General features: G+C 39.2%; 1 protein-coding gene across 1 annotated transcript in view; it reads left to right on the top strand.

The window, feature by feature from the left end:
* The window catches only part of LOC104616441 (carboxypeptidase Q-like), a gene marked incomplete at its 3' end in the record, with an annotated part of 71504 nt that extends 62556 nt beyond the window's left edge, over window positions 1–8948 (top strand). Inside the window, exon 4 of the mRNA XM_010281453.1 lies at window positions 8747–8948. Within this exon, the coding sequence (XP_010279755.1) occupies window positions 8747–8948 (202 nt within the window). The remainder of the gene's footprint in view (window positions 1–8746) is intronic.
* Between the last annotated feature and the right edge of the window lie 5833 nt (window positions 8949–14781).

The raw sequence follows: 14781 nt of genomic DNA, 5'->3' as shown, positions 1-14781 counted from the left end.
CAGCAGGAGTATACTAGAATGGAATGTTCTGGAGTATGTAGCACAGGAAAGGGATGCTTCTCATGTACAGAAGTGCATTTTGGAGGAGCTGGAGGGATGCTCTATGCCTAGTGCACACCACTCATGAGAATGTATCATCACCTCTTTAGATTTCCATGTCAGAAAATAAGCTCCATCCTACGGTGCTGTTGTCAGCAACACGTGAAATTGTCTCATGCACATCTCATCTTTTGCCAAAATGTCTGCATTTCACTGTTGTCTCTAGGATTTATATTCAGATGTAATATCAAAAAGCAGGCTTAAAGATCAAATAGGGGAATACAAAGCAGGCTGGGTGTTGTTTGAAAAATATGTGGTTACTCTGCTTTTAAAAAAATTGAGACAAAGATGTGTCTCAATTTTTGCTCTGTTGATGCGATTCCATCTGGATGTTGTGCTGTGTGAAGAAAGCCCAGTCTAACTTCACAAGAATTTGTAACTTACATGGAGAATTTATGCAGAAATGACATCCGTCTGTTGTTTGTTGTTCTTGTTTCCCCCCTGCCATGTGATCTGGCATAATTATAAATTGACACAACTATAGGACATAGCATTACTCATAATAACAAAATAAAGCAGATTAATACTGTACATTATATTTAGCATGAAAAATAACTTAACCTTTTAATGATTTACTTGTGCAAGTTTCTGGCAATTAGGATAGTATGGCATAAACATTGCTTGTTGATGGTAATGAGTACAAGTTAACTAAGAGTGGTATTTAAAGATGCCTTGTTAAATGAAAGATGGCCTGTATGACTCATCTACATAGCTGGGCTTATTATGACTTTAGTTTGCTGCAAACAAGTAGAAATATGAATGCAGTAATTCAGCACAGACAGTCATGGATTTCCTTGACATTGTAAATTACCTCCTCATGTCAGTGGAAATGTGGCAAGGGAGAAGAAATGAAGACAATATAGTACTGGACAAGTATAAATACTCTAGCTTTCGTAGCTTATTTATTTTTTCTTTGAATTTAATTTCAGGTCTTTCTTCCTCATCTGTCATTGTAGGTTGCCACTGCTAGAAAGTGCATAAGTTACTGCAGAAAGAACTGAGATAGCAGCAGCATGGTGGTTTTACTATGGTGCCAATAATTAACTCATACCCCTGCATAACAGCATTATTTATGTCACTCAAGTATTTCTGTAGAGCCCAATATTATAGTTTCTGATTATTAAAGCTAGTGATAGGGTATATTGGCTGTTCAGATCTTGTAAGAGAATGTAAGCGTTGCCATATTGGGTTGACCAAAAGCTCAGCTTAGCATTGCCTCCTGTTTCTGATAGCATCCAGTAAATAGATCCTTAGGAAAAGCATGTTTGCCCAACTGCAGTCAGAATAAGATCAAACGTATAGATTACTCATGCAACTGTGCTTTCATTTGATCATATTTTTCTGGAGAGCATCTCATGGTCCTCATCCGTTGTTTCCTTTGTATGATTTTTCTAAGACATTTCCAAGAGTTGAAAGCCATGTATCATCCAGCAGTTTCAGTGCCTCCATTAGTGCAGGTGTACCTGCCACCCACCAGTACCTTGCAGAGCACCTGCTCAGTTTTGACCACGGTGTAGAAGCCTCCCAGGGAATCACCAGCGTCTTTGCTCCCAAAGGAGATACCTGCTGAAGTGCTCACTGCTTTTAACTGTTAGTCAATAATTAGATTTAATTCCAGACTGCAAAATGCCTGATTTTACTTCACAGTAAAGATACTTTATCTTGAGGAAGGGTAATGAAATTAAAGGATCTCAGTGTAAGTCAGGCTACAGATCTTGGGGTTCAACACTACATCTGCAGTCTTTGCCCAGTGCTTAGTGTTGTGTGACCAACTTGCTGAGTAGCGCTTTTATGTACAGACAATACAGTAAATAAATAACTTCAAAAATGTGAAATGTTGCAGCTGCTGCTTTCCTATACCAGTTGAATGGAAGAAGCAGGAGGAACATGGTTTGGTAATTCTGGAGGACCTATGTTGCAGCTATTCAGTACAGATTCTCTGACAAACTTTTAACATCAGTACCTGAGTGCCCTCCAGTAGGGGTTTTAAATTTTTTGTGTGTTTACTCTTATGCTGTCTGCATGAGGGGAGAAAGAAATATATGTAATGATGTGTCTGTCCTCCTTTTGTTGCTTTGGACTAGTTTCTGTGAAAGATCTGTGTACCACGAAGACAAGGTTACAGTTATTTACCCAGATGAATTAAGGGACTATGAATGGCTGATAATATTTACTTTGGAATAGAAGTATTGCATACAATCTTCTGGGAAGGCAAATACGTTTTGTGATTAGAAGACTAAAAGATCCTAGGCCATGTTCAAATTTACTTCAGTAACTCTATTGTGGTCACTGGAGGCATTAATGTTTCAAACAGCATTAGAGAAAGTGTTAAAATACTTCTGCATGCTTTTATTCCTATCTTAATGATGTTTACTGTACTTACTTAAATTTGTGGTGCAAATGCCATACACTGCTTTAACTTTTTAGGAAAGGTTTCACTTTATGAAAATATCAATCACCAGTGTTTGCTATGGTTTCCTTTTTGTGTTTATTACCAAGAAGATTTGATTGCCCAGACTGGGTCTACATGAAAACATCAGTTTCTGAAATGCTGGTATCTCACTGCTAATTTAAGTCCTCTTTGTTGATGCTCACATGAGGTTTCTACTGTGATTTGCTAATGAGTTACTTTCTCTAAGAAGCAAATAAAAAAATTTCTTGTCACTCTCAGGTGAAATGATTCTTACCCAGAAAATATTTGCTCCTCAGAACCAGTGTTTTCAGAAAACTCATGTATTTCAACTTCATGTTTATTTCCCAAAATATTTACCAAGTACTCTGGTGAAACATGAGACATGGATTTGTGTGTGATTTGAACCAAACACATCAAGAATTTAACGTGGATTCTTTTATCCCAGTGAAATATGTTGTCCATTTGCCTATTGACTGTTCTCAGGAAATATTCTCTGTAATCAAAAGTTCTGTAAAATTACTGCTGCTTGTTTTGACCATTGCTGTCCTGTTGATCACTTTCATTGAGAAATGAAAGAAATGCATAAGAAAAGAAATGTTCAGTTACAAACCTACAAAAAGAAAATAATTGCACTGTATTCTCCAGTATCATAGTTAACAACCAGAAGTACCCTTGATTGTGTTAAGCACAGTAAAAGCTAGTATACTCACACAATTATATTTTACACCACTTCTAGGTCAGTAGGAATTCATAATTCTTAATACTGAGGTGTCACAGGCCTAGTGGAAGCTGCAGAGGAAACCAGATTTTACTAAAACACAAAAAGGCGTTCATTCCTTACCTTCACGCGTGAAGCAGGAAAGACCCAGAATCAGTGATGGCAGTGCGTCTCCTGGTTGCCTAGTCCTCATTCCATGTGGGCAAATTTCATACATGTCTAGTGTTAGGAGGACTTTTGTCTTTGTACCTTTCCTCCCCTCATGCAAGTAGCAGAGGTGCCATCTGAAACGTTGTGAACTGGTGGACACATCTTCTGAGGATAGCTGCTCTGCTTTTCATACTCCAGGCAGGTGCACCCAACCACAGGTCCTTTGTGCTTTGGGATGTTCTGCTGTAAGAAAGCTGGGTCCCTCTGTCCAAACTGCCCACAGCTGTGCAAGACAGAGAAAACTGTTGTCTCATGTTGACTCATCATGATGAGCTTCCTCCTCATTGACAACTTTTCATTTTAACATTGCACCTCTTACCCAGATAAGAACCTAAAAGCATTCTGCATAAAATGAGGAAATACTAATGACGTGTGTGCTGTGATAATTGCTGAGGTATTGCCAATTTATTGTTATCGGTCTGTTATTGAAAGTTACAAAAGTACCCACTTGCTTATTAAAAGGAGTTAAAAGTTGCCTTTCGTTGAAAGATGTAAACCACACTTTGTGATTTTGGCAGTGTTGCCTATTTTCAAACAAAAACCTAAAACCTTTCAAAAAGGGACAGCAGTGGGACAGAGTCATAAGGCAGTGTTTTGATACTCTTGTATTTGAGCAGTAAAAGGGTCTAAGCTATGGAACATTTTCCAGGAAGAGCATTTTTCTTTGATATGTCTCTTTGTCAGAGAAAAAACCTTCCAAGACAAGGCTGCAGGTAATCTGATGCATACCTTACATAGCCTGCTGCTGTCTTCAGAGTTGTCTGCTCTTTCTTGTCTATCATCCCGGAGAACTTACAATACTGAATGGTCATCTCTGTGAGTGCTGGCAAGTGGCTGCAGAGGAAATAGTAGTGGTATTGTACAAGGTAAGACATGCTAGTAGTATGTTTTTACTGAGTGAAATGCTAATAGGTACATGACCAAATCCTGCTCCAGGGCTGTTGATGTTACTGGGACTTTTGTTATTGGCTTCTCAGAGGTCAGAACTCTGTAACTCTGATAGAGAACAAGCCATAAAATCTGTGGACTGTTTTACGGACTGCTTTCCCACAAAATGTGGAAGAAAAATATTTAATCTTTTAACAAAAGTATAAGCCTTTATTCATACCTTGTCATCTATCAAAAATTGCGCTGATCTTCAGCTTTACAGCAGCTTTCTCCCATATAATGATGGGGTAATTTTAAAAAAATTATAACTCACAGTGTTCCTGATTTTCCCTGTCTTCATTCAAAAAGAGTGTGAGCAGTGTGGTCACGCTTGCGGCTGGTGGTTATTATGCCTTGATGCTGGTGCATCTCTGCTTCCTAACAGCTGTTCTGGAGTTTTTTCTCTAGTTTCCATTTATGCTGTTTTGCTTCATTAAATAATCTTGTTCCTGAACAGCAACTCAAATTTACACTACTCCATGTTTATATATTATTAAATGCTTAGAGGATGTTATTTATTTTATTTTTTCCTTTTCCAGCTGTCACATCCACTTAGGCGTTTCCGATGTTTTCTCTTGTCTTTCCTGTAGTCTTAGTTGCCAGGCTAACAAAGCTGGGTGTTGATTTAAACACACTTTTTACTGCAAGTACTGCAAGTGGGATGACCATCATTTCACCGTGAGTTCTGCAGCACGGCTGTTGCTGTGCTATACTTGGATCCCAACTGCTCTGAGTCAAATACTGGAATACAAGAATACAAGTGTTGGTGTTTCCTAAAGTTAAGTGTAAATCAATAACAGAAGGCTGAAAATACATTGTCGGATTAACTGATGTCCCCTATTACTGGAACAAATTAACCATTAGTCAAGGACAGTGCTTTGCCACTACAGACTTTAGTATTTTCCCTGTAAAGTGGTGATTTTTCTCAGTGGAATGAAAAAGAAAACCAGTAAATGAGCTATTGGACAAGTAATAGCTATTTTAAGTAGCCCCAAATTACTGAAGGCTTTTAGGACAGCTGTTTCCTCCCTTATCCTTTCAGGTATCTCATTACTTTAGCTGGGTAAGAGGAATTGCCATCAGTGACTTGGTAGATTAGTCATGAGATGTTGGAGTCTAGTTTAACATTTGGTAAGAATTAACAGTTGGGATTTTGACTGAATAAGTAGGTACCTGTATGCTTGGGATTGCCAGTGTCTGCTCTAGATGGGACATGTTTCCTACTGATACAAGTACAAGTCATGCATATGACAAGGTTTTGTTTTCTTAATTGAAAAGATTTACTGTAATTTCATGTTTTCAAGTGTTTGCCTTAGAGATGAGAAACACTTATATTTTTAGTTTTGCTTAATGGAGATAAAAATAGATTGTTTATAGACAAAACAGAAATAAAAAGAATTAAAACAAAAAAAATGGAAGTATTGGCAAGGATCCTGCCTATCTGCATATTCAATGAAAATAGCAAGCTATAGAAAACCAATTTTCCCATGCAGTATTTATTGTAATGTTTCATTTAAAAATTCAGTCAAAGAAAGAGCTAAACATTATAAGATAAAGAGAAGAGACCTCTTCTCTGACCGAGTCATAGGAAGATAAAGGATAAAAGTCTGTTTTGATGTTCAGAGAATTAGGCAGCAAGTTACACCCACAAGATACAATTTTCTGGTATGTGCTAAGAGAAGTGGCACAGTATCAAGATGCAGCAAATGGGATTACTTTCTGAAAAAATTGTGTACTGAGTTTAAAATGTTTATTTAAAATACATTCAGAATGGGGAAAAAAGAAGGAAACAGCTGAGCCTGCAGTTATTTTACAAAATCTTACTGGTTTGTTGTGCTGTTCCCTTGAATTAGTCAAGGGAGCAATGTACGGTCTCGCCTCGCTTTGCTAACTGCAGTTATTCCTGCACCACAGAGGACAAAGGACAACAGAGCATCTTCCCTATAGCATGTTCTCCAGCACGTGTTTCTTTCTGTGTAAGTAGAAATGTCAATACACGTGTACAAAAATGGCTATGGTGAAATCAACGCAACCCCCTTTTTTTTTAAGATTGCAACTTTCAAACTTGACAGTGAATAGTTTTATAATTAATCCTATCTTCTAGTGGACAAAATAGGGAAAAAGCTTTCTCAGGGACACATGGTACTTCAAGTAGTTGTGACCTGTTTCTTTTTTGTCCCCCAATGAGTCTGGTTTCTCTCCCCAGGGTGTCCTGTTTTCGTGCCACTCCCGCATGTTCTCAGAACTGAACAGCTTTCTTACAGAGCAAGAATATGGTGTAATGTATTGTGGGTGGTTTGTTTTCTCAGTTTCATATTAAAAACACATGCAAACATTTATATGAGAAAACACAACTGAAGACTGCAGTAATGCTGCTATATTAGCAGTTCATGAAGTTTTCAAACTTAGGAATTCTTTTCTTTGGAGTGGTAGGCGAGATTTCTTCTCGGTATCTTCTCACCTCACTGCCCTGAATAGTCCCTTCCATTTGCCTTATTGCTCCTGCTCATTGCAGCATCTCTAAAAATGAGCAGAAGTCCTGCTTTGAAGACTCAGCCACAGAAGCCATTTCTGAATGCTTTCTATCATGGTATTTATGCTGGGCTCACTATAGTTAAGTTAGCTTTCGTTGGGAATTCATCAGAGCACTGAAATGTGTATTGTCTTCCCTAAGCCTTGCTCCTTGGGCTTGTGGTATAAAGAAGATTTACATTTTGAGACATTATTTCTGTTGTACCTGTGACTTTGAAGCATCATTGGACCCTTTTACCATGCAGTGTGCTTTTCTTGGCCAGCTTCTCTCCCACTACATTCAGAGGGTCCATGAATAACGATTTCATGTTGAGGCTCATGACCTGTAACTGCATTTGATGATAGACCTAGACACCACATTCTTTACATTTAATCTTTTATAAACTGAAGATTTTTTTCATCACATAAAAATAACGATTGCCAATTTGGTGACAAGATTGGTTATTTCCACCTTGATTTCAAGTAGTTGCATGGGTCGATAGGTAGTTTGGTTATTTTAAAGTATTACAACATTTACAGTTACTTCATCATATGCACAGTTTTTGTGTTAAATTTTTTAACTGCTGAATGTATTTCTAAGTTAGAAGTGAATACCTCTTTTATGTTAGAACTTGTTCCGCTCAAAAAGATAAAAGTTTGGGGAAAGTAGAGTGCAAAACACAGTTCTTGGCAAATTATATAAAGAAATTCTGAAAACTTCAATGAATATCACATTCACAGCGACCTGTAGTTTATATTTGGTTTTATATCCAGAAAAATCTGAAAGAATTCTTTACTGAATTGTAGGCTTATGTAAGCTGTTAATGACATGGATCTGTTACTCACCACTATCACATATCTCTTGCAATGATTTTCTTGTAATAACCCATGAAAGCTATGAAATTCTGGAATGAGATCTGGGCATAGGAGTAAAACCTGCAGTAAGTTCTTTCAGTCACATTCAAGACAATCTGAAGTATAGCTTTCTTCTGCCTGACCTGGCCACAAACTGTTTTATTTTGCAAAAACAGTTGGGTGCTTCTTGAGAAGAGTGAGACCTTCATGTAAATTCCCTAAGTATTTTATTCCAATTAAACCTTTGTGACTGAGCATTCTGAGTGTATGGGAAGCAAATAAATGGCTCTGGATGCTAATTTTTGTTCTTTTAGCTAAAGAGAATCTTCCAAGTGCACACTAAAAGCTAATGTTATTATGCCACTTGTACACAAAGTCTTAAAATTGATGTTTCCTGTAAGAACTTACCTTGGAAGCGTGAACTGCCCTTAAAACAGACATTATTCCTTCAGGTCAGGAGGAACCTTGGCATTTCAGTCCTCCAACCGAAGTCAGAATTGACTACGTGGTGTATCGAAAATAATGTGTTTCTGAAGAGGCAGCAGCTGTTTTTTTCAATGGGATGTCCTGCACAGCCTAAGCAAGCTTTGAATGCATCTAATTTTTAAGGCCAATCAGACTGCATACCCTTTCCCCTGCAACAGACTTTCTGAGTTTCAGGTCTGAGAATAAAGTGAGAGCTGCATGTGAAAACTGAAATATGGTGGTAATGGCTTATCTTTCTAGGTGGCACTTCAGAAGTCTTAAAGCAAGTGTTTGGGGACAGCAGGCCAGTCATGTTGTGGCTCCTACAGAATACTGGTGCCTCAGAACTGAACTTGAACTGTTTCAGCATTTTCATACAGAAAGATTAGGTCCCTTCATTTATGCTTATATACACACGATCACAGGAAGCATTTCTCTGCTTCTTAAACAAATTTGTTATGGTATGCTCACATTGACGTCTAAAATCCAGTACATGGTGCCAGTTAAACTAGCAATCACAAAACAATCTTCTTTCCTTACATGTTTAGGAAAATATCTCCAACTTCGATATCGTCATGGAGTCTGATGAAGGCACCTTCAAACCATCTGGACTGGGTTTTACTGGCAATGCTAAAGCTCGGGACATCATGAAAGAGATCCTGACTCTGCTGCAGCCCATCAATGTTACAGATGTTTACGACGATGCAGATGGAACAGACATCGATTACTGGATGAGAAACGGGGTGCCAGGTGAGGGTGCTTTACAGGTGACACTGCTCCTCCTGTGCAGTGGCACATCGAATGGGTGGTCTGGTGTTTTGAAAATAGTAAGAAACGCTTTCTCTTGAGGAGCAAAATTTAGCGTAGGTAAAATATGGAAATGTTAAAAGGTGACCAACAGAAATAGGACATAAAGTGCATTTGAGCTGCAGTTTAATAATGGTATAGATTATACGTAGCATACCATGCCTAAAATCTTCTTTTCGGCTTTAAGGATTTATAATAATTAATCTCAGACTGGTGGTTTATAAATAGTAAACTAAGGCAGAGGGGAATTCTCCAATGCAGAACAAGTAATTTTTTTATTATTATTATTTTGGCTTTGAAATACAGGGCTTTTTCTCCCTGTTTTATATGCTGAAGAAACAATTTTTTTGAGATGTGACATTTAAAAGGTTATGGGTCATTAAGATGTGCTAAAGGGGTAAAATTCTACGAAGTTTGAACTGGTTTAGGGGTTTGTTTGGAGTATTGTATCTGGCTCCCAGTGACGAGCAGCTTATTGGCAGAGGCTTGCAAGCTGTGAGAGAGATCCATTGCTGGCAGCCCCCCTGTACAGGAGACCCCACGCTAGCACAGGGGCTTGCAGAGGACAAGAGTCCAGACTAGAGGCCAGCCTGGTGAAGCCTCAGTGAATTTCCATAGTAGTTTCCATACTTGAACAAGAGTAGAAAGAAAAAAGGTTTCATAGCACTGATACTTAAAAAAATATGATCAGTTTTAAAATTTTAAGGTTCTTTTTCTCCGATGTGTTATGACTGAAGTAGGTGGGTGCATTTCTCATGCTAGTTTTACTAATAGCTACTATATGCTTAGAAACTCTTAATATTTGATTAACTGTCTTGTTTTTCACCTGCTTTTGTGTAAGACACGGTGGGTCATGGAGTATATGCTTCTTATTTGTGGTCAGAACCCTTTGCTTCTCATTCACCTGGGGTGTACAAAGATACCGTAAAGTTGACTGCCTCCAAAAATGTATGGATATCTAATTTGCAAAGCAAAATATCTATGCTGGGCAAGAAGTATGGATGAGGGATATTGTTGAACGGCTACAGATTCATCTTCAGCTGGTGTGCTGCTTTCCAGGTGACGTGCAAGTTTGTTTGGTGCAATGCCATACAGCTGTGACACTGGGTTCTGCAAGCCTGTCAAAGATGCCTCTGCACCTTACATGAGCATTAGGACCATGTGCTGAGCCGAGTTGAGAGAGTGTAAGTGCTGCTGAGAGGCTGTAGCCATGCGTTGTCCTCCACAGCCTGTAAGTCTGTCTGCTCCAGAATTTCAGGCCGACATGTCTGTGCTGTGGTTGGAGTATGAGAACTCACCATACAGCCTGTGTTTAGAAAATGCAGGTGTATCGGAATGATTTCCTAGGTAAGGTGTTGGGGACATTACAGTTAGTCATCGGGGACTACCATTGTGGTCCCCTTCCTGTCTGAGGGTGACAGATTATGAAAGGAGAAAGAAGAATTTAGCATTCAAACGCCTTGTTTTCAGTTGGTAATGTGAGTGGTGCTTGTGATGACGGTGTGTATTGAGCTCTTGTACACAACTTTTCATCAGCTGAGGTGCACCTGGAGCATAAACAGCTGCAGCTTGCCATGGTCCTCTTGATTAGTCACCCGGGCTACATGTGTAAAGTACACTCAGCAGGAGCAGGGCAGAAATGAGAGCCCTCTTCCATGGTCATCCATATTCCTCAGAAAGCATAAACTATGAAAAATATCATAAACTATAAGCTCAACCTTGGTATATATAAATATACCAGAACCGAGACCTCAGTTTTTAAATAAATCTGATTTGCTTTCCTATTAAAAATTTGGCACATTAATTGATGGTGGATCTTTTTTCTGTCTGAAGCTTTGATTCATTTAACTTCCCATTAAGCAAATCACAAAGTGTTCTTGCAGCATAAAGGAACAGTGATTCTTTTTTTCCCCACTGAGCCCCGGTGGGAAGGAATTAGATCCACTAAAAGAATTTCGGCTGCTTAAGATTGTATTTCATACTGTACCAGGGAGAAGTCTAAGACATCTTGTAATCTTCACGCCTTGACTGCAGTATTCTCACTGCTCAAGTGAGCCCTTATGGTATATAATAACATTGGAACAAATTGAACACACTGTAACAGCTTTTATAATTTTGTCCAATTTAAACAAGCAGTCAAATGTTGACACTTCATCAATTTTATTTAAATATTTTCTTGAAAATACACTTTGTGGTTTTGTTTCTGCAACAGCGAGAGCAAAAATGGTGTACTTCTTGAACAATAAGAATGGTTTCTGACATAATTTCTCTAGAATTTTTCTCCTTTTTGGTATTAAATAGATTCTGTGATTCACGTTTTTAGATGCTATTAAAATTCTGCTCCTCCTGCTCCTTTTGGTCTGAAAGATCTGCAAAGGGCAACAGTATGTGTGTTTTTCAGAGCTGTTCATAGCTGCTCCTGAGACAGTCAAAGTGACACTGTCTCCTTAATCTCTGCTATTTCCAGCATGTTTATTTTTAATGGGCATGCAATGATATGTTATTTGTAATGTTACTTAAACATATTTGCAAGAAAACAGCAGTGACTATTCTGATATTTTAGGATGAGAGAGGCCAGGAGAGTTCAGAGTGCTTTGCAAACTGTAGACTGAAGCCTAACTAATACCTCTAAAGCACAAGCAAGGTGATCTGCACCAAAGACAGCAGTTTAATGCTTTGTGACTGTGGAGTATTAGAAATATTTCTGTCAGTGGCCTTTACATTGGATTATTTTGAGAACAGTTCAGCCCAGCAATGAGGGATGTCTGTAGCTATGTTTTTCTAGTGATAGCCAGTTTTCGGCTACTGCAAATATTTGTGTAACATTTGTTTTGCTTTGCTTTTTCGTGAAGCATAAATCAAATTAAATGGGGGTTTTGTGGTGTTGTATTTTATGCTGTGGTTTTACAGTTTGAGGTAACCATTGGTCCTAAGGCTGCTCCTTTATTAATTATGCAATTATATTCCTCAGCTTTCTTTTTAAGCGTTGAATTGCATATTTGTTTTTAATTAGGGATACATCTAACTGTGGCACACAAAGCTGTTCCTTTCCAACACTAAGTCCTAATCAAGTTTGGCCAGAATTTGCAAATATAGGTGGGGAGACAGGTTGGTTGAGTTTATTTGTTTGGTTTCTTTGTATGCTTTTTCACAACAGGCTTCTTCAAGTGTCTGAAAGGGTTAAAAAAACATTAAGCAAACCCTGCTAGACCAGCACTCAAGTATTTTTGTTGAAAAAGCAAGCATCTGATTATCACAAAGATGCTTCAAACATGATTTAGACCAGTTCCTAAGGTAATAGCACCAGAGCTGAGTCAGCCTTTCCTGCAAACCTTCAGAACCTCCTTTTCAAACTGGCAACTTGTCACAAGTGAGGTCCCCCAGGGTTTGATATTGGGCCCAACGCTGTTTAATATCTTCATAAGAGATCTGGATGATGGGATTAGGTGTACCCTAGTGAATTTTGCCAATGATACCAAACTGAGTGGGGAAGTGGACACTTTGGAAGGGAGAGCCACCCTGCAGGAAGATCTGCATAGTCTGGAAGAGTGGGCCTAACAAGGACCTTATGAAGTTCAACAAGGACAAGTATAACATCTTGCACCTGGGAAAACATAACCCAGGAGTGCAGCACAGGCTGGGATCTAGCCAGCTGGGGAGCAGCTCTGTGGAAAGGGACCTGGGGGTCTGGGTGGACAACAAGCTCGATATGAGTGAACAGTGTGCTGCGGCGGCAAAGCAAGCCAACAAGACACTGGGTTGCATCAACAAGGGCATCACCAGCAGAGATAAAGGAGTCATTATCCCACTCTACTCAGCGCTTGTCAGGCTGCACCTGGAATAGTGTTCAGTTTTGGTCCTCGCTATGCAAAAAAGATGAGGACAGGCTGGGGAGGGCCCAGAGAAGGGCCACAAAGATGATCAAAGGACTGGGAAGCCTGCCATATGAGGACAGCCTGAGAGAACTGGGTTTGTTCAGCCTTGAGAAAAGAAGGCTTAGGGGAGACCTTATCACCATGTTCCAGTATTTAAAGGGTGGCTACAAAGAAGATGGAGACTCCCTTTTTGCAAAGTCACATGGAAAAGACAAGGGGTAATGGTACAAGTTACTCCTGGGGAGATTCTGACTGAACACAAGAGGAAAAATTTTCACAATGAGAAGAATCAGCCATTGGAATAATTTCCCCAGGGAAGTGGTGGATTCCCCAACATTGGACACTTTTAAGATTCATCTGGCCAGGGTGCTGGGCCATCTTGTCTAAAGCATGGTTTTGCTAAGGAAGGTTAGACCAAATGATCCTTGAGGTCCCTTCCAGCCTGGTATTCTGTGAGTCTATGTTTCTATGAAACTGAGAAGAGGGAATGAAGTGATAATATTTGTGTTATGGTATCCAGTGGACATTAGTTCAGCTTTAGGTGTTAGGGGAGACCAAATCGGGTGCTCCCTATTTTTGCAGAGGGAAGGCTGTTGCAATGCACTATTTCCAGGAGTGCTGGTTCAAGGATGCTGCTTTCTGCTGGGCTCGTCAGGGAGGTTATCTGTTGCTGCAGTGCTTGTGATGGGAACACTTGTCTGTTAGGAACTGAGCTGAATTTGAGATCATGCTGACCCAGGACATCAAACAACTTCCAAAAGGCGTGTGGCAACTCCTCTATTTAAAATTCAACCCATGACCTAAAGGTGAAACTCCTTTTTATAATGTCACTCTGAACCTTGATGGTTGTTCATGTCTCTCTGTCTCCACAGTGACAGTGTCTTGCCTTTTTGTTACATTAACCAAGAGGAGGAATTATTCTTCCAGAAACTAATAAACCAGTAGTTCATCTAACTTTAATGTTTCTTCAGAAATCAAAAATTCATTGCTAACCCAATCTATTAGTCATTTTCTCAGAGGTGGCAAACAAATGCTATCATATATCATTTCTCTCATTTTTATATTTTCATAGTGCTTCTTTATTACCTTAATCTAAAATAAGATGTATTTTGGCCTTAGACACCAAACTTTGACATGCACTATTTCCTTTCTTATTATGCAAAAGGTCAAATCCTTCAGTTCCACCCCTTTTGCAGAGCATGCTACCCTCTCGTCCCCCATCCCCATCCAACCAAACTCCAGTGCGAGCATGCTTGAGCCAAGCCTGCTCCTCTGCTTGGTGTTAGCCAGAGGTGTGTTTGAGAAAGTGGTGTACCAGGAAAACTCCCTTACTTGAGGTTGCCAGCTGGGCATGAAGAATAGGGTAAACTCTCCATTTCCCAAATTACAAGTGGGTAAACTGTGTTCACTCTTGGCTATATCACTGTTTGGAAGTGATACTCCACTGTGATGCACGAAGCATTGCTCCTCAGCATACTTGCTTCATGCTCTCTGCAGATTTGGGCAGATGCTTTGGATCCGGTCTAAGCTTCTTTTTGTTGCCAGAAGAATAAAAACTGTAAGGAAAAAGAGGAAAAATCAGATTTACATAGTCTAGAACTTTATAGGCAAATGCTGAAAAGCCTTTGTCTTGATTGCGCGCAGGTAAGGGATATTTCACTTGTCAAAGAACTTCCTGTAAGATGAGGGAAAGAAAAAAGATTTCCTTAAATATACATTAAACTTAACTTCCTCACTTTAATATGTAACATTTGTGTGATTCATGATCTGAGATGTTCAGCATAGGGTATCACGTGGAGAAATCCAGTTATTTGACTAAGGGACTAACACAAGTGAAATGTCTCCTGCTTGCTCATGGAGCAAAAAGTTGGACAAAACTCCTAAACACTACTCAAAAAAAT

The sequence above is a fragment of the Phaethon lepturus genome, unplaced genomic scaffold (genome assembly GCF_000687285.1).
Source record: "Phaethon lepturus isolate BGI_N335 unplaced genomic scaffold, ASM68728v1 scaffold8212, whole genome shotgun sequence".
In the NCBI taxonomy this organism is placed as follows: domain Eukaryota; kingdom Metazoa; phylum Chordata; class Aves; order Phaethontiformes; family Phaethontidae; genus Phaethon; species Phaethon lepturus.
Note: the sequence above shows the minus strand (reverse complement) of the source record. Positions and strands in the feature narration are given on the sequence as shown.